The sequence below is a fragment of the Thamnophis sirtalis genome, unplaced genomic scaffold (genome assembly GCF_051295495.1).
Source record: "Thamnophis sirtalis isolate CommonGarterSnake01/CBP01778 unplaced genomic scaffold, rThaSir2_p1.2 scaffold_3, whole genome shotgun sequence".
Lineage (NCBI taxonomy): Eukaryota > Metazoa > Chordata > Lepidosauria > Squamata > Natricidae > Thamnophis > Thamnophis sirtalis.
The window spans coordinates 79,753,819-79,772,774 of NW_028261383.1; the positions used below are offsets into that span (position 1 = coordinate 79,753,819).

The 18,956-nt window shown below is 37.7% G+C and overlaps 1 protein-coding gene across 2 annotated transcripts in view; it reads left to right on the forward strand.

Moving 5' to 3' along the window:
* The first annotated feature begins 7,373 nt into the window (after positions 1–7,373).
* TRAIP (TRAF interacting protein) overlaps positions 7,374–18,956 on the forward strand; it is a 35,537-nt gene continuing 23,954 nt past the window's right edge. For both annotated transcript variants that reach the window (XM_087707816.1, XM_087707817.1), the window contains exons 1-4: positions 7,374–7,427; positions 9,534–9,634; positions 10,885–10,942; positions 14,662–14,745. In XM_087707816.1, the coding sequence (XP_087563942.1) occupies positions 9,537–9,634; positions 10,885–10,942; positions 14,662–14,745 (240 nt within the window). In that variant the 5' untranslated portion in view covers positions 7,374–7,427; positions 9,534–9,536. The remainder of the gene's footprint in view (positions 7,428–9,533; positions 9,635–10,884; positions 10,943–14,661; positions 14,746–18,956) is intronic.

Below are 18,956 nucleotides of genomic sequence, written 5' to 3' on the forward strand. Positions count from 1 at the left end.
CTCGATTTAGAACTATCTTGATTTCTAATTGAGACAGTACCTCTCGTAACAATAATTTGGGGCACACAGATACAAGCTTTGGGGAGCTTGTAATGCCAGAAATTACATTTCCCAGAAATGTAAGCACCTATTGTATCTGAAAACTCCAGAATAATATTTTTTTGTAATGATGCATCCAATGGCAGAAATAGTTTGTAACAACTAAGAACCTGCTGGAAGTCACATGGGCTGATATACAGTGGAAGGAACAGTCCAAAGAAGCCTCACCAGTCTGTCTTCTAAGCTGTCATAATGGCATAACCCACCAATAGTCAAGCACTATAAACATTCGTTCCTGCTTCAAGTTAGTTCCTGAGCCCCCGTAGGTGTTTCTTTTCTCTGAAAGAAACTGTGAGTGCCATATGACTGCTGAAGTGAGCAGCCAAAATGGTTTTTCTGACTAAAATAATAGCTTTGGAAAAAGAAATGCCTACAAATTGATCATTTCACTCATGTATGATTTGTGTATAGATATATCTATTATGGCTTCACATTACATGCACTTGATAAATACACAGAGCCTTATGATTTGTCATAGGTCTATATCTTAATTTTTTCGGTATACATATCCATTTCTCCCATTCTCTCTCTCTCTCTGTGTGTGTGTGTGTGTGTGTGTGTGTGTGTGTGTGTATTACAGATGCAGCATTAAAAGACAGCCTTACAACCATGTTGTTATACTATGTTGTTATCACCTCTTAGAAAAATATCTAAGGAAAACACAGGTTATGGTCTTCATTGTTTGTTGTAAGATTTGTTAGATGTAAGACAGATTCTTAGAGCTGCTGTTGAGTTCTATTGTACACTAGTTCTACCTTTGAATGTGAAACAGAGGTGTTTAACTTATGATGAGTCTCAATATTGACCCCTACTACTGCCAATATTGACAACGGTAAACATGGTCATAATTTGTCCAGTGTGACCATTTTGAAAATGAAAATGGTATAGAGTACTCAGAAATGTACTTCAGCTACTGAATATAAAATCCTTATTCAAGGCTAAAGCAGTGTCACTGTTTTTTCACACAGCTTGTTTCCCATATCTTGAGTGGTTTTTATATATATATAATTTTGTATTGAGTAAATATTTATCTTTATTTAGAAAAGTATAAACCTGCTTTCTATTCATTATTTTAAAAATGCATTATAGTATAAAAAGATTGCTGTAAATTAGAGTATAGATTGAGCAATATCTAGTTTGCTGTACATACAGAAATTCATATATACCCAGTCCTCATTTAGATATTTCAAACTGATTGATCAATAATTCTCATTAATTTCAGGGAAGACTGTAAAGGATTTTTAGTTCTATTACTTCCACTTAGAATTATTTAATTGAGCTTTCTTTTGAATAATAGCTCATGGACTTATCTGTTAATTAATGAGATATTAGATTGGATTGGATTGGATTTTATTTTATTTTATTTTAAATGGGAATTATTATGTTACACTCGGCTGACTTTAGCATTAAGCTGTTTAGTAGTTTAGATTAGGGCCTGGGCAATTCAGGAATATATGAATACTGTGGGATCATTTCAAAACAAGAAATATAAGCTTGTGGCATAATACTTTCAGAAGTATGGGTAACTATGGTACCAATTCTCTAAGTTCTACATCCTTTATATATTGCTTAGCAGTGGTGTACCAAGCCCGATTGCAGATAATAAGGGAGTGCTATTGAAGACACAAGGTTAGCAGTGAGTATGGGATTGGGCCACTACTGCCCACACATGATCAGTTCTTTGTGATCAATGATGGCATAGCAACAAGGGAGGAAAAAAATGTTTCTTCAAGTCAATTTTGATTTCTGATGGCTGCCCTCTAGTGTTTTCTTGGCAACCTTTTTTGTGAAGGAATTTACCCACTGCATTCTTCTGAGACAGGGACTGGCCCAAGGTCATCCAGATAGCTTTGTGCCCAAGATGGGATTAGAACTTGCTTGGTACACAATCACTGCTTAGCATTAGTCAATTGCTGGGAGGCTCACTAACTATATGCAAAGATAAGTGTGAGTCCAGCTGTCATTTCTTAATATAAATCTATGTTTAAGTTGTGAGCTTACCTTACAATGAAGTTGTAAGTTTACCTTTCATCTGAAAGGTAATGGAAGCTGTTTCTATAAAGTTTGCTTATTGCAGATCTATTAAAAAGTTTTCCTGTCTCAGGAAAACAAGTGGCATCCAATATATGACGTAGATGCACCCTCATTCCACATAAGGCACACAAAAGGGAGTTTTGTTTTATTGAACAGTCTATACTATAGAGTTGACTTCCACAAGGTAAGGCCTTCTCAGTCACCTGCCAGCCTCGGTTCCTGCCTTCAGTATTTTTCCTTTTTCCTCCTTTCACAAGTAGCTGCATGTTTATATGTTTGAGTTCAGTCTATAAAACTGTTTTATTTCAACTACAGCCACCCAGAAATTCCTGTGTAATTGCTGCACTGTACCACTGAAAAAATAAAGTCCCTAAAAAGAATAAACTTGAGAGAACTTCTGCTTTTGCACTGTCTGTTTCTGTTTGCATATTATCCTATGTGTTTCCACTAATTAGAACTCCAAATAGAGTTTTGCTCAAAATCCTCTTGCCAAAATGTAATTTCTTCTGAATTTCCCCCTCCTTTACAGTTCCAGACTTACTGTTTCCAAACTCCTAGAACAGATTTTCAGGGATACAAAAAACTCCACTGAAAGGGGAAGATCAACAAAAAAATAAGGGTAGATCCACATGTTCTGCATGCTGTGGCATAACTTGCCCCACTAACTATAAAAGGTCATTTCCTCATGACAGAGCCTTCACCGTGTTGCCAACCCACCTCTGAGTCTGCTACTGGATACATGTCACTTTTGGGCATGTCCAGATTGAAAGGGTATTGATATCACAGGAGAGAACAACATTCCCCATCTTCCCCAACCCATGGCTTTGCTGCCACAACACCAAAACCACAGGAGATATTCTAGTCACCTGTTCTGGACTTTCAAATGAATACACATGAAAATCTCACGCACACACTTTCAGTATTGCAGCACCTACACCGTAGAAGTGAAATGGGCAGCTGTACCATAGAAGAACCCAGTTTGAAACACCACTGCTGCCAGTATCCCTGTAAGGGATGTCTGCTATAAAATCACCTCCCACACAGAAAGGGAAGTCAGGGGAGCTCTGCAGCCAACGGTCTCATATCTCATTTGGTATCTGCGGGGCTACTCTCCAGGCATCCTTTCCTATGGAAAGAAAACAGGAAGCAGCTGGAGACACAGGCGCAACATCATCAACATGTGACTTTCTGTAGTTCACTCGCTATTTACCTGCCCACACACCATTTCTTTAATTCAACCCTGTCAAGTTGTCTGTTTCTTCAGCATGTTGTTTTTAATTCACCTATTATTATGTGCAGCATTGCTAATAACATTATGCTAATGTGCAGCATTGCATAAAAGCCATCCTGAAGAGGGGAAAAGAACAAAAAAGCCCACATAAAATTGGCATAGCTTCTGTTTTCTTTCTACAAAGATAGAAATAACCAAAAAAATGAGAATTCTAGCGAGCAGATAAAACAACACTTTGTGATGCTTATATGCTTGTGATTCTTGTCCAGAAAATCTTGTCCTATGTTACATTTATAAGTGTTACAATATACTGTTTGGCAGCAAGAAAGCGAATTCTGATAAATAACTTGAAGCTCCTATTCTACAGTGAACCATGAATATTTATTGCCGCTGAGAAAGAAGCCACACCTATGAATAAATGCAACTACTGTAATACCAATTCAGAATCCTGCCTTCTGTATATGTTAGTTCCCAAGTTTAAATTCTGGGCCTCTTCTTCAGCCTTTTTGAGTCAAGTCACATGCGCTTGCTAATTTACCAGATTTGAACGTTTCTATCATATTTCTTGCTTACAAAATGATTTTCCATGGCATTAGAAAAGATTTCAACACTTACAATGATAGAGATGAAACTAAAAGGGGACTTTTCCTCCGTCCAATAACATTAGATTGGCAGTGGATTTAAAATGTATCTTTAAAGAATGTATTAATTAATGGGCTCAGTTACTACAAAATACAATAGTGGCCATTGGTTTACAAGGCAATGGAGATAATTTGACTATCACAGATGATACTAGCCTCTACAGATTTATAATGTAAGTTGCCACTGAACACTGTGCCACTGTTTGGGAAAAGATCCTGGGTTTGGGGGAGACCTCTTATTTTTATGGTATATTGGTGAACTACCCATATGTATTTTTCTAATCATTACAAAACAGAATATTTATTATCTGAAGCCTTTTTGATTTTTCAGTGCTCTCTGTAATTATGACCAGTCACTTCAATGCACAGATCTTTTTAATAACTACATATTTCTAACTGTGGAGAACGTAAGAGAACAATTGGGTAGATTTTTTTTAGAGATAATTAAGTAGATTTTTAGGTGAAAAATATAATGCAAGGAGAATGAAATGCAAAAGTATATTCACCTTTTCAAAATTCTTACACTGAAAATTCTTAAAATTTTACACCACCAAAATTTGGCTGAAGCACTTAACACTACTTTTTTCTTTAAAATACCAATCATCTAGATACATTTATCAAATCATTTATTTTCTGCAAAATGTTAGATTCAGATATACAGCAAAGCTGAAGATTTCCCAAGAGTTTTGTTTGGATGTTATTTTTAGATTGACACAGATGGGATGTAGATTTATTCCCTCCCAAATGTTGAAAAAAAAGCACCTGGTCCAACTATCATTGTATTCATTCAAGTCATTGCTCCTCTGACAAATTTGCAGAGGCATTAAAATGTACTTAGATGTTGTTATAATTAATCCAGTTAGAGATGGCTCCAATTTGTCTGCAGGAAACCCAAAGCAAAGGGGGGGAAAAGAAAATCCTAAAAATTGCCATAGTCAAAAACTTTATCTTGGATAGTTGGAGAAAATGTCTTAATAGGGGGTTAAAAAGCATGGAAAGCAGTTCTATTTCTGGGGGGAAATAGTTTTATGGCACTTTAATGATTAATCAATTTTATTATCAAATAAGCTCTATGGGTTATGTCAGCTTCTTCAGATGTGTTGTCTAATGAAAGCATAAACTAAAAAAGGATTTTGTTGCACATGGTGGGCATGGCCTGTGCTTGTGGGCCACCAGTTTGACAGGCCTGATCTAAACTATGCTGCTGTGGAAGTGAATAGCTCTTTCTCCACTATCTTTCTCCCCTTGTGGCTCACATCTGCTACATTGCTATGTAGGGTAACAAATTTGATGGAAATTTGAAATCACATTTATTTTAAGAGTTTTGTACTAAATTGCATAGGTGGCTAATTGAAACAATTTTAAACTTAATTGCTACATGTCAGTCTTCATGTTTTAGTTCAGGGGTCAGTAACCTTAAACACTCAAAGAGCCATAAAGATCCTAACTGGAAGCCCCCCATTCAATTCTGGTTCTCTCTCAAATCCGGTTTCCCCACCATAGAGTCTCCTCCTAGCGTGGTATCCTTTTTTCCTCTACCTGTCCTAACCAAAAGCCCTGTCAATTATGAAGCTGACCAGAAAACCTGCCCCTTGCCATAAAGTCTCCTCCTGGTGCTTTTCACCCTCTCTAACCGAAAGTTCCTCTCAAAATCGTGTGCCATGTGGCAACAGGGAGCCACAGCAGAGGGATGAAAGAGACACATGCGGCTCCCGAGCCACGGGTTGCTGACCCCTGTTTTAGTTCATTCTTATCTATTATTTATTTTTAATTTTGTATTATTAACATTTTTTGAAATATTGAAAGTCTGAAAGGCAGCAGCTGTATATTTTTGAAATAAATAATAAATCATTTATGTATAGACTAAGTTTGCTTAGGACTATACTACAGAAATTTAACTCTCCATACTTACCTTAGTACAAGCACATGCCACTAAAATAATTTGGACTTATTTCCAAATAAATGTGATTAAGCTGTTATGTAAACTCTACATATACATTTGTAGTAAATGCCATTAAATTAAACACAGTTGATAAAACACACATAAACTGAGCCTAAAGAAACTACAACATTAAAAAAACTGATAAAATTTATTCTGGGGTACAAAACACTAGAGCTATTGGGCACAGGTAGTGAAGCAGGTGGGAATTAATGAATTCTGTTACATTATTAAATATGCATACAAGTAAATATTTGTGGTTTGATATATTCTGATCTATTTCATACTTTCTACCAGTAGTTCCTTAAATTTCTTATTGAAGAGTTTGGAATTTTGAGGTAAATAAGAAATAGATAATTAATAATCAGCTTCAATAACATATAGAAATAACATGTGAAACATTACATAGACCAAATCATCTATACAATTTCTCGTCACTAATTTTGAAGCATTAAGCTGTAATAGTAAAAAAAAAAACTGCCTTATATCAAACACAAATACATGTCTACTTTAGTAACTTCATCTTACGCTGAATCAAGTTATTTTGGGCCATAACTAGGCCAAAACCATTACATGATTTTGATTGCAAAATTCCAAATGATCACTAGATAGTAGCTATTTTCTATATTGTTTTTCTATTATCTAACAGTCAGTCAATTTTTTGTAACTCCACCTCAGCTGGTACTTATTTGGGTTTATGGATGTCTGATTACATTCTTGGGAAAAAATAGAGCAGACTAGGTCCGGACAATTCTTCTATAAGGTAGTGTAAATTTATGTTCAGAAGTAATCCTTGTAAGAATTGTATTTTTTCCCATTACCATAGTACCACCAAATTTTTCCCATTACCATAGTACCACCAAATCTATAAACAAATAGTTGCTGAAGAGCAACTATTTACAAATAATCATGGTAGATTCATGATTTCTTCCAAGTTATCAATTGCCACAAACGATGCAACTTTTGTGTTTAAAGGATATATTGTTGCTGCTTCGGTGCTGCCACACTGCTGCATCACCGCACTATAAATATTAGCTGCAGTCACGTAATATCATCTCCAACTTCCTGCAAGGAAAGTCAATGGGGAAGCTGGCTTACTCACCTACTTACAATGTTGGCTAGCTGGGGAATTCTGAGACGTCTAATTCTCACTAGTATCCCCTACATGTTAAGACCAGCCTTTTTCTAGTGGGGCGGGGGGGGGGAGAGCTAAAAGGGCTAAAACAGACAAAGCAGCTACACTGGTTTAGCACACTCAGCTGCGTAGGGCGCAGAACTACAGTAGAAACATTGACGGGAGGGGCCCCTGGATCTCGGATGCCTCTTAGCCACGCCCCCTCCGACTTCTGCCAAATACGCGAAGGGGCAGGAACGTCGCTCTCGCGCTTCCGGAATACACCGCGTCTGTAGTTTGTGTGACGTCACTTCCGTCCCCAGCCGGAAGAAGGTGAAAGGAGCCAAATTTGATTTTGCAAGCTAATAAGTAAGTTTGAGCCTGGTTTTTTTTAAATTTTATTTATTATTATTATCGAAGGATTTGAACTCGGGTGCGGTGCAGGAAGCGCTGTTTCCCTCCCTCTCTCCCCCCCACCTCTCCCCCCACGCCGGGAGGGTAGAGAGAAAATATATATATATGGTGGAAGCGTGTTGGGATGTATAGGAGGGATAACTTGAACGTCCAGCGGAGGGAGGGTAGGTCGAGACTTTCCTCATATTCCACTTGGTAACCAGAGAAACTGCGGAGACGTGATATCTTTTTCAAGTTCTAAATCAAGGGTCCCCAAACTTGGCAACTTTACGACTTGTGGACTTCAACTCCCAGAATTCTCCAGCCAGCTCTGAGGACCTCTGTCCTAAATTCAGGAAAGCCTCAACAATTCAATCTGGTCCTTGCCGAGTCCTTTTAGAGATGCTGCCGTTACTAAATGATGTATCTCTGTTTCTTTGCTAGAGTTTTCCAGCTTTGTTGAATAAGTGCAGGCTTAGTGGAACAACTTGCCTCCAGAAGTTGTGAAAGCTCCAAAACTAGAATAGAATAACAGAGCTGGAAGGGTCCTTGGAGGTCTCCTAGTCCAACCCCCTGCTCAGGCAGGTGAACCTATACCACTTCAGACAAATGGTTGTCCAATCTCTTCTTAAAAACTTCTAGTGTTGGGGCATTCACAACTGGAAGCAAGCTGTTCCACTGATTAATTGTTCTGTCAGGCAATTTCTCCTCAGTTCTAAGTTGCTTCTTTCCTTAATTAGTTTCCATCCATTGCTTCTTGTCCTACCCTCAGGTGCTTTAGAGAATAGCTTGACTCCATCTTTGTGGCAACTCCTGAGATATTGGAATCCTGCTATCATGTCATCCCTAGTCCTTCTTTTCATTAAACCAAACATACCCAATTCCAGTAACTGGTCTTTAAATGTTTTAGGCTCCAGTCCCTTAATCATTTTTGTTGTTCTTCTCTGCACTCTTTCAACATATTTTTTACATTGTGGCGACCAAAACTGGATGCAGTATTCCAAGTGTGACCTTACCAAGGTATTATAAAGTGGTATTAACACTTCATGTGATCTTGATTCTATTCCTGAGCTGCTAATGCAGCCTAGAACTGTATTGGCTTTTTTGGCAGCTGCAGCACACTGCTAGCTCATATTTAAGTGATTGTCCACTAGGACTCCAAGATCCCTCTCACAGTTAATACTATTGAATGAGGTACGACCTAAACTGCACCTGAGTTTGGTTTTTCTTAACTAAATGTAGAACCTTACTTTTTTCACTATTTCACTGGAAATTTTTAAGAAGAGATTGGACAACCATTTGTCTGAAATGGAATAGGTTTATCTGCCTGAGTTTGGTTAGAAGACCTGCAAGGTCCCTTCCAACTATGTTATTCTGCTTTGTTTCTCCTCAATGTCTGGGTGACAGAGAATCTGTACTTCCAATGGAGAAATGCCCCTGACTTGTTTGCAAAGTTGTCAGTGGTCCTGCTACCAAGCATCTGTATTATAAGTTGCACAGACTTCTATTTTGCTTTACAAGTGCCCAGTTAGGAAATTGGGTGCAATTGGGGTCAGATGGGAGTAGGATGGGATGTTTTGTATATCAGTTGCAGTTTGGAAGAAGAGGAAGACATTTTTGAAAAGTGACATCCTTATTGACTTTAAATGCTTATTATGTCATGTTCTGATTTGTAAAAAGCCCTTGTGAAGTTGATAAATCAATACAAAATAATGCTGAGCTTTGATATTTGTTCTCCAGTCATTAAACACAACTTAATGTTCTGAGTCACTGATATTGGCTGTTCTATTCTGGATATTCAACATATATACAGGTGATAGAAGTTCTAGATATCTATGGAGATTCTCAGTCATCCAGATCATGGTTGTGAACTGAAGAAGAACTGAAAAAGTTTCTTGGATGAGAAGTGAAATGTTTTCAAGGAAAAACAAAATCCAGCTACCTTTTAAAAAAGCACCTTTGGGACAAGTTCTGGATAGATTTTCCCATGGGACCATTTATTTAAAATCCTTAAAAAGTGTTTTCCTTTGTAGAAGAGGGTCTTCCATGCTTGATCCTTACATTGTTCTTTTGAAATTATAGATCATGCCTATCCGTGCCCATTGTACCATCTGTTCTGATTTCTTTGACAATAAGACTGATGTTGCAGCTATTCACTGTGGACATACTTTCCATCATTTGTGGTGAGTATATGAATAAAAATGGTGTCAGATGTTATTAAAGAACATAAACACCTTTCTTGAGTCTTACGTTTTACTACATTGTTTTCACCTTATTTCTGCGTATGTAATACAGTTTTTTATTAGGATTGATTAATGACATTGAGGCATATGGAATAGTTTTGTTTAGGAAAAATAAATTGATTGCTAAGTTTTCGTCTTAATATCAAAAATGTGCTTCTGGGGGTTATAAAAATTGTGGATAAAAACTATTCACATTTTGGGAGTTATTAATGCAAATCTGTAATTGTTCTGTTTTGGTAATTTGTGACTTTTATTCTCTTGTGTCAAAAATATTAAGTCCTGTTCAAGATTTTAAATTCTGTAAGAGCTGATATTAGCATAGGCTCATTACTGAGTCATTTCAAAGCTAATTTTTATAGTGACATTTACATATTTTTGTATGTACAATTTATGCATATTTTCTAAAGATCTGTCAAAAATAACACTTCCGTGCAACTTATATATTCTGAAGACATATTTGTATCTATCTTAAAATAATACACATTTTTAAACAATTTCAGAAGTTTACATTTGCATCCCCAAAATCTAGCATGCCATGCTACTGTTACTGGCAAACTGTCCACTGCTGTGATATTTTAAGCTGTGATATTTTAAGTGAAACTTGAACAGCCTCGAAAGCTATAGTGTATATAATGGTGCTGTACTTTAACTATGCGGAAACACTTGTGGTTTAACTTTGAACTCATTAGCAGTCATAACAATAAATATGTGTTCTATTTGCCATACTGGATTGTTCAAGGATTGATATCCTGCAATCTAGTTAATTTTAAAATGTATGGCTGCCTCTGGAAACAATTTTCACAGTGTCTCCATACATACAGTATATACTTTTTTTTTCAGTTTGCGCAATGCTCCAAACATAAAATAACCTCATAGGCTAAAGTACACTGAGCTTGATTGTTTTCTTGCAGATGGTTCATTACTCAAACTAGGTAACATCACAAGTGTAGCAAGTCTACCAAGCTCAGAGAGCACCAAGGATCCCTCATTTCAACCCTGAGCCAAAAATATTCTCCTTTATTGAGTATACCAATACCCTAAACTAAAATTTGGTTGGCTAGCTTGTGCTATATTGTACTATGCAAACACAACCATGGTACTATTTGTTTGGCTTTAATTGTTTTTCCTATTTAATATTTTTAACAAAATCCTGTATCTTTGTTAACCATTCCCTCTGTCATTTACCCTAGTCTCATCCAGTGGTTTGATACTGCACCAAGTCGAACCTGTCCACAGTGCAGAATCCAGGTAGGTCTTACAATGTTTGCTAGTAGAAAAAATATTTGGTTTTTAAATTTACAAAGTATTTAGCAGTACAACTTGCCAGTTCTTTGTCTGGGAAAGACATAAAAAATATACCTGAATATCAGAGAGGCTGACCTACACATTAAGATCTGAAGAAGAGGCCCTGTTAAAAGTGTGCCCTCTTTCAAAAGCTGTTTGAGGTTTCCTAATTAGGATGAATTCTTCTAAAAGTTTCAAATTCATCTTCCTTTAAGTATTAAATAATATGTTTCACCTTTGAATTCTCTTCATTACAATTTTACATATGAATGTTAATATTTTAATTCAATGTTAGCAATCATGAGATTTCTTGTTAGACAGTGTAGAAAGTTAGCACCCACCCCTCTCCTAGAAGAATGAAATATTTTGAGAAATATTAAAAAGGTAGAATATTATATTTCCTTAAAGGAGAAACATGCTCTTGGAAAGCAGCTCCCACCTTTGTTAATAGTCCCAACAGGACTGGGCCAACCTATCTACAAGACAAAGGCCTTCAACTCCAGGATGATGGGATTATCCTTCAGGGCAAAGCCATTCATGCTAATACTCTTCCGGAGGCTGCTGAAGACCTGGTTCTGCCAGCGGGTGTGGCGAACCCAGAATGGCATGGAGCTCATTAAATGGCTCGTGTGATCTACTGTCGCTGGGACAGGAAGTGATTTTGTTATATTGTACTATATTAATTTAGTATTTGATTCTTTTTGTTAGTTTTTATTGTTTAAATGTGGTTTTATATTCTGTAAGCCACCATTCAGTGGTGTCAACATGGGCGAATAGGCGGAAATATAAATTTAATAAATACATTCAGCCATAATAGGAACTGCATTGCATCAGCCCAAGTTGCAACCAAGCTTGACTCAGACAGCCTATAAAGTTAGCAGTGATCCCCACAACAACCAACAGAATACATTTCTTGCACAGGAACAGGAAGCTCAAGGGCAAGGCCCAAGAGAGGGTATAAACAACACTCACTCTCCACTCCATGTGGTCAGCTACCCAGAATCACACGTGCTTCACCATTAAACCATCTTTCCAATCAGCCTCCATGTTCCCAGTGTTTCTCCCCACTTTGAACTGAACCCAGATGAACATTTCTTCCAAAAACAGAATGGCAGGATCTACATCTAAAGTATTTTTAAAAAATCTTATGACAGTGCTATTTTTATAAATAGTCCTCAACTTACAACCATTCGTTCAAATTACAACGGTGCTGAAAAAAGGGACTTACAACTTATACCCAGAGTTTCAGCCGTTGTAGCACCCTGTGATCAATGAACAAAATGTAGGCGCTTGATGCTCTCGCAGTTCAAGAGCCTTTCAGTTCTCCGCAGTCACCTATCTCCTCCTTTTAGCCCACTGTTACCCTGCCTTGTAGTGCAGCAAGCAGCTCCAGGAAGCCTCAGTCACCCCATCCTAGCTCAGCAAGTGCTAGCAAGCATTCACTCATCTAAGTGCCTTCCTTAAAGCAGCACCACATGGCTGCTTAGCAGAGCAGCACCAGCAAATATTTATCCAGCTGCCTTCTCTCTCAGTTCTCCACACTGAAATTTCATCTTTTGCATCCAGCTATCATAGCCAAAGCAAAAGGGCTTTACTACATATCTATAGTTATGCTACTCTGGAGTATTAATTCTTTTTAAATCATGCCTGAACTGTAGATCTTCAATAAATAATGTACTTTATAGGACTGCTGCTAGCACAAATGACACATATATGTAAAGTATTCTACTCATGAATTGGTAGCTGCAATCACTGAGGATTGTTTATTTTTCCTGTTAGGTAAGAAGTTCTATTTGACTGTGCTTTTAAGGGAAAAAAGCTGAAGATGATTTAGAATAGAATACTGTATCCAGTTTTGGTCATCATATTATAAAAGAGATGTTGAAACTCTAGAAAGAGTGCAGAAAAAAGCAACAAAGATGATTAAGGGACTGGAGGCTAAAGCATATAAGGAACGGTTGCAAGAATTGGCTATGACTAGTTTAGTGAAAAGAAGGACTAGGAGAGACATGATAATAGTGTTCCAATATTTGAGGGGCGGCCACAAAGAAGATGAGGTCAGGCTATCCAAAGCACCAGAAAGCAAGACAAGAAACAATGGATGGAAATTAATCAAGGAGAGAAGCAACTTAGAACTAAGGAGAAATTTCTTAACTGATTCTCCAGTGGAATGACTTGCCTTCAGAAATTGTGGATGTTCCGTCATTGAAGGCTTTTAAGAAGAGATGGGCAGCAACTTTCTGGAATGGTATAAGGTCTCCTGCTTGAACAGGAGAGTGGACTAGAAGACCTCCCAAATCCCTTCCAACTCTGTTATTCTGTTTTGGTTGCTTTTAATATACATTCCATTAGTTATGTATTTCTCAAGCATAAACTTTTTATAGGAATATGAATTTATAGATTATTATACTTTAAGGTTTGTTATGGAGTTGAATGTTGCTTTTCTTGTGCTAAGATTGATGCACACTGTAGAAAAATGATTTATTACTATTCATCAATGGTAGATAGCCTGAGTATTACAAAACTGACTGCCCACATATTTGGTAGGGGATAGCTGCATTAAATTGCAGCTTTAGTTAAAGATTTACTGGCCCAATTCTGACCCAATTTTAATATTTTGAAATTAAGATTCAGTTGACAGTTATTGCTCAGGTGAAGATGCTCAGATCTAGAGTAATCGAATTGAAATTATGATGTACTTGAATAACAGCTCAGTTGCAACTATTTTTGAATTTCTTTCAGTGCAATTTGAATGTGAATTATTTTATTAATTTTAGAGTTCTTGAAGTTCTTTTCTTACTAAAATTACTAAATTTAAATTCTAGTTAAATCAGTTGTGTAATGTGTTCTATTCAGCTATGTTTTGAAAGTTTCAAACAGGATCTTTGGTGTTTTCCCTCTGCAACACAGAATGAAGTACAAAGTTTCAAATGATAATCAATTGTCAAGTGCTGAGCAGTGTGTTCTTATTTAATTGTGTTCCTACCTTTTTCTGTCCTTGTTGGGGTTTGGCCCTTATTGCTCTTCTGACTTGTTGGTTTCCTCCATTGTTTCCCCACCTCGTGCATCCCTGGTTACCATGCAGCAGGAACAAAATAACATCTTGTGAAAGAGTAACTATGCAATTAGCAAGTGTCATGATTGTATATAATACTTAGAACACAAAGCTGTAGCTGCACGGGGGAGGTGGGGATAACTATCACATTCAATTTCTTTCTTTTTTTTATAAAGCAAATAGCACATATTTGGATTTGGCACAGCATGAGCTCAGCCTCAGCTGCTAAGATGAAACTGCCAGAGAACAAATTGCACTGACTTTTCAAAGGTGTGTGAGATATTTATGTCAACATTCCAAAACTCTGTGCTGGAAAGATGGCTGCAAATTTGGGAAGGAGTGCAGAGTGACAGTAGAAATGGGAAATGTGTCACCTTAGGGTTGGTCCCATGTGTTTGGTAACTTACATTAATATTCCCACTGTCCTTGAATCCTTAAATATATGTTTCCAATCTTGCAGAATTTAACAAATATATATTATGTTGATGTTGAAGAAAGCTTTGTTTTACTTTTTATGTTCTGAGATAATTTTCTTTATATTGTGTTGCAATAAAAATACAAATTATTGTTTTAGAAACAATTATTCACATTTATTAACTGGGATTTATTTTTAACATGTTTTCTATAGGTTGGGAAAAGGCACATAATCAACAAGTTGTTTTTTGATGTTGCCCTAGAGGAGCAGTCCGAACTGGATGCAGAAAGTCTACAGGTAGGAAAATTGAACTTGCTTTGCAAAAGTTTACACTTTTGCAGGTAGTGCCCTTTAGTGATCACAATTGAAGCAGGTGATTCAGTCGTTAAGTGAAGCAGTCAGTAAGTAAAATTGCAAGTGTGGTTATGATCTTACTTTTCCTTTGCTTTACAGACCTGAAAGGTTGTAAATGTAAGGATTGGTCACAAAGTTACTTTTTTGACATCGGTCATAACTGCAAATGGTCACTGAACAAGGTAGCTGCTGAACAATGTACTTGGAATAAGATTACTATTTCTAGTAAATAGTTAACTCTTACAAGATCTAGGGTGAATCTGCTTCTGCATTCCTTTGTATTTAAAACTTCATGTAGGCGGCATGGCCTTTTCCTTTTTACCTTGACTTTACTTTATGAGTCTACTGCTAACTCTTTAAACATTGTGTTTAAACTAGGATTAAGTGAGTTCTGCTACTGGTGCATTTTTAATGATTGAGATGCATTGTTTACTGAGGTATCATAAGTTTTTGCTTGTAGCAGTTTTAATTATTGCATGTTGCCCACTGTTGCACGATGGGCAGCCATATAAGTTATTTAAATAAATAAAGCCTGAGAAGAATCTTTGCTTTCCCCTCTCTTAGTTAACATCTACATGAGAATTGTGGGCCAGATCATCCAAAGGCATGGAAATATGTTTCATAAGCATGCTGATGACGCACAGTTGAATATCCCAGCTGACCAAATGAAGCTGTTGAGGTGCTGTGTAGTATTGGGAAGCTTTTAGGATCTCAGTAGAAAATAACAGGTTCAACCTTAGGCAAGACTGATGGATTGGCTATGTTCAGGAGTTTTTTCTCTTTAATTCTTGATAGGATTGCTTTTCTCCAAGTGGTACTCAAGTTTAATTTGAGGGTCCACTTGGGCTTATGGTACTCACTGAAAAAGTGGCAAATCTATCTAGGAGAGCTTTCTGCATAGATCTGTAGATCCATTATATTCGGATTAGACCAGTGGTTCCCAAAGTGGGCGGTACCACCCCCTGGGGGGCAGTGGGATGACTTAGGGGGGGCACTAAGAGGCAAGGGAGGTGGCAGAGGAGTGCTGGAAGTGGCCCCCTTGCAGGGCGCAATTCTGCCTGGGGCTCTGTTGGCCGCCAGTCAGCTGAGTAATTCCAGCAGGGGTGAAATTCAGCTGGTTCTGACTGATTCTCCTGAACGGTAGGACAGATTATGGGCAGTTTGGAGAACTGGTACAATGCACCACTGACTGGCTCTGCCCTCACTTCCCACCCCTCCCACTCACTCCTTTTTGTACCTCATCTGCCTAGAGGCACGGGTGCTGCTGCTGCTGCTCTCTGATTCCCTCTCTTATCTCAACCACACAGCCCAACAGTTCTCTGCCCAGTGAGACTTCCTTTGCTTCTATTCTAGCTACCTCCCCCAAGCCCCAGCCAAGGTATCTATTCTTTTTCCAAGCTATTTCCCTCCGTCTGGGCTCTCCCTTGCAGAGCTGAGCCTAGCATTCAGTTTAAAATCCAGCACAGGACAGGGGGGCAACAGAGCAGCCAGGAGGAGGGGAAAAGGGTTTTCTTTTTTGCAAAGCTGTTTCTTTTTTCACAAGGAGAGGAGGAGAGAGGGAGGAAGGCAGAGAGAGAGAGAGAGAGAAAAGGAGGAAGGAAGTGAGAGGGAAAAAGGAAAGAAGTGAGAGAGGGGAGCAGGGAGAAAGAAAGTGAGAGGGAGAAAGATGGAGAGAGGAGAGTAAAAAAGGAGAGTGGGAAGGAGGGAGGAAGAGAAAGAGAGGAAGAGGAAAGGAGAAAGAGGGAGAGAGAAGGGGAAGAGAGGGAGGAAGAGAGGTGAGAGAGAGACAACTGAACTTTACTTATGAAAAGGTGTTAGTTATGTCAATGGAAGAGATAGGAAACTGCATTACTGATATATGTCAATGCGTTGATTTGTACTAAAAATGTTTAGCTTAAAAAAGTTATAAGGAATCACAAATATGTAAGATAAAAGTGTGGAAAATGTAATGTACATGTGGATGATCCTTTGCATGAGTTGTATTGGGAAAAATAAATATATATAATAATAATAATTAAAAAAAGAAAATGATTCCCCAAAGAAGTAAAAGGCTACATTTTGCTAGAGTTATTCTTTGCTTCCAATCTGTTGAGAAAGGGGATTGGACTCCATTGCCTATATTTCCCTTTCCATCCCCATGGTTGGTCAATGATCGACTATTCAGAGAGTTCTGTGTTGAGAATGATGAAGATTTTGATCGTTTGCTGCTTCATACAGAAGTTTGTTGGCTATCAAAAGGCAACTGTGTGAGACGCTTTTACAATCTTTTTGACACTGTTGTGGAGTTTTTTGAAGACAAGAATGCTTTGCTCAGTGGTGAACTCAAAGAGATCAGGTATGACATTGCTTATTTATCAGAACTATTTGCAAAGTTCAATGAAGTGAATTTGCAGGTGCAAGAAAATGAGGTCAATCATATTAAGGCCAATTCTGTCATCTCTACGTTTATTTCAAAGTTAACTCTATTCAAGCGCAATATAGGCTGTCACGAGCTATATCAATTTCCGAGCTTGTCTGAACTAGCAGAGAAAGGTGGGATACAAGATGATGATCTTCAGGTTTTTTGTGACCATTTGGACATGCTGCATAAAGATATGTCTGAGCGATATCAGGATCTTCTTTTGATGGAAATTCCAGATTGGGTGATAAGTCCATTTTCAGCTACTGAGGAAGATGGGGTAGTGGAGGAACAACTCATAGAGCTGCAAAATGACATTGAGCTGAAGCCAAAGTTTAAGAAATCGTACCAAGAGTTTTGGTTACAGAAAGAAATTTCTGATCGCTATCCTGCACTATGGACAGTGGTTAAGAAGCTCCTTGTTGCATTTCCAACATCATATTTGGTGGAACGTGGCTTCAGTGTGGCCATCCAACTTTTCTCCAAGCAAAGAAATCAACTCCAGATTACTGAACGTGGTGATTTAAGACTCCTGCTAAGTGACTTGAAACCAGACATTGGGAAACTGGTATCACTTCATCAAGGCCATCCATCACATTAAGAATTTACTGAACAGTGAAGTAGTTACTAAATTTTACTGAGTTTATTAAGTTACTAGTCACTAAGGTTCTTGATAAATGACTATCAGACTTTGAAAACCTGTTATCACTGTATCATGTTCAACAATTTTGTTGAATTATCTTTAACTAAAAAGGTTTTAAACTGGAGTTTGAATAAATGTCCAATTAATTGTTACAGTTTTGAATTTTACTGTTACTATCTTCCTTCCATCGTGCAAACCGCCCAGTGAAACCCCCCCCAGCCACACCCACCAAGCCACGCCCACAGAACCGGTAGTAAAAAAAATTGAATTCCACCACTGGGTGGGGGGCACTGAGGATCAGTTTGTAGCACCAAGGGGGTGGTGGACTGAAAAAGTTTGGGAACCACTGGATTAGACCTTTTCCTTGGCCAACAGATTATTTTCAGTCATTCATGCTAGAGTCACCTCCCATTTGAACTGTTGCTATGCACAGTGCAAGGGACCCAGAATATATTTTTCTATACCTCTACTTCACCATTGCACTGGAAACTAGTGAACTATTAGTTGTAATTCAAAATGCTGATAGTTCATGGATCAGGAACTAGATATTTTCAATCTTACCTACTAGTCCTGTAAGATAAGGTGTGATCCAAGTCCCATCTACAAATCAATATCATTTTGTGAAACTCTAGAGATATGCTTCTCTGTTATTGCTCCTGGCCTCTGGGATAGCATTCTTCCTGAGGTCCATTTGGCCCCAACTTTGCTGACCTTTAGGAAAGCAATAGAAAGTTCCTTGAATCAAGGCGATCTGCGAACTGCTTGAATGCTGGTTGTTTGATTTTTGTGTATCTCCCAATGCACTATTATTACTATATTTGGTCTTGTTTATTTAAATATATTTAAACCCACTGTTTGCTGCCTTGCATCATTTTGATTGAGGAAACCCTATACATTGAGAGAATCAATTATGAAATATTCAAATTGCTGCAAACTTGAGAAAAGGAAATAATTTGCAGTTATTGAAACAGTTATTATAAGAAAACAGTTAAATGTGGACGTGCAGCACTTCAGAGAGGAAGATAAAAAGGTGCTTAATATTAACACCTCTGTATAAAGATAGATATAGTGTCACATCCACTCTGAAGCATTGTTTTTTAATCTTTGAATCTG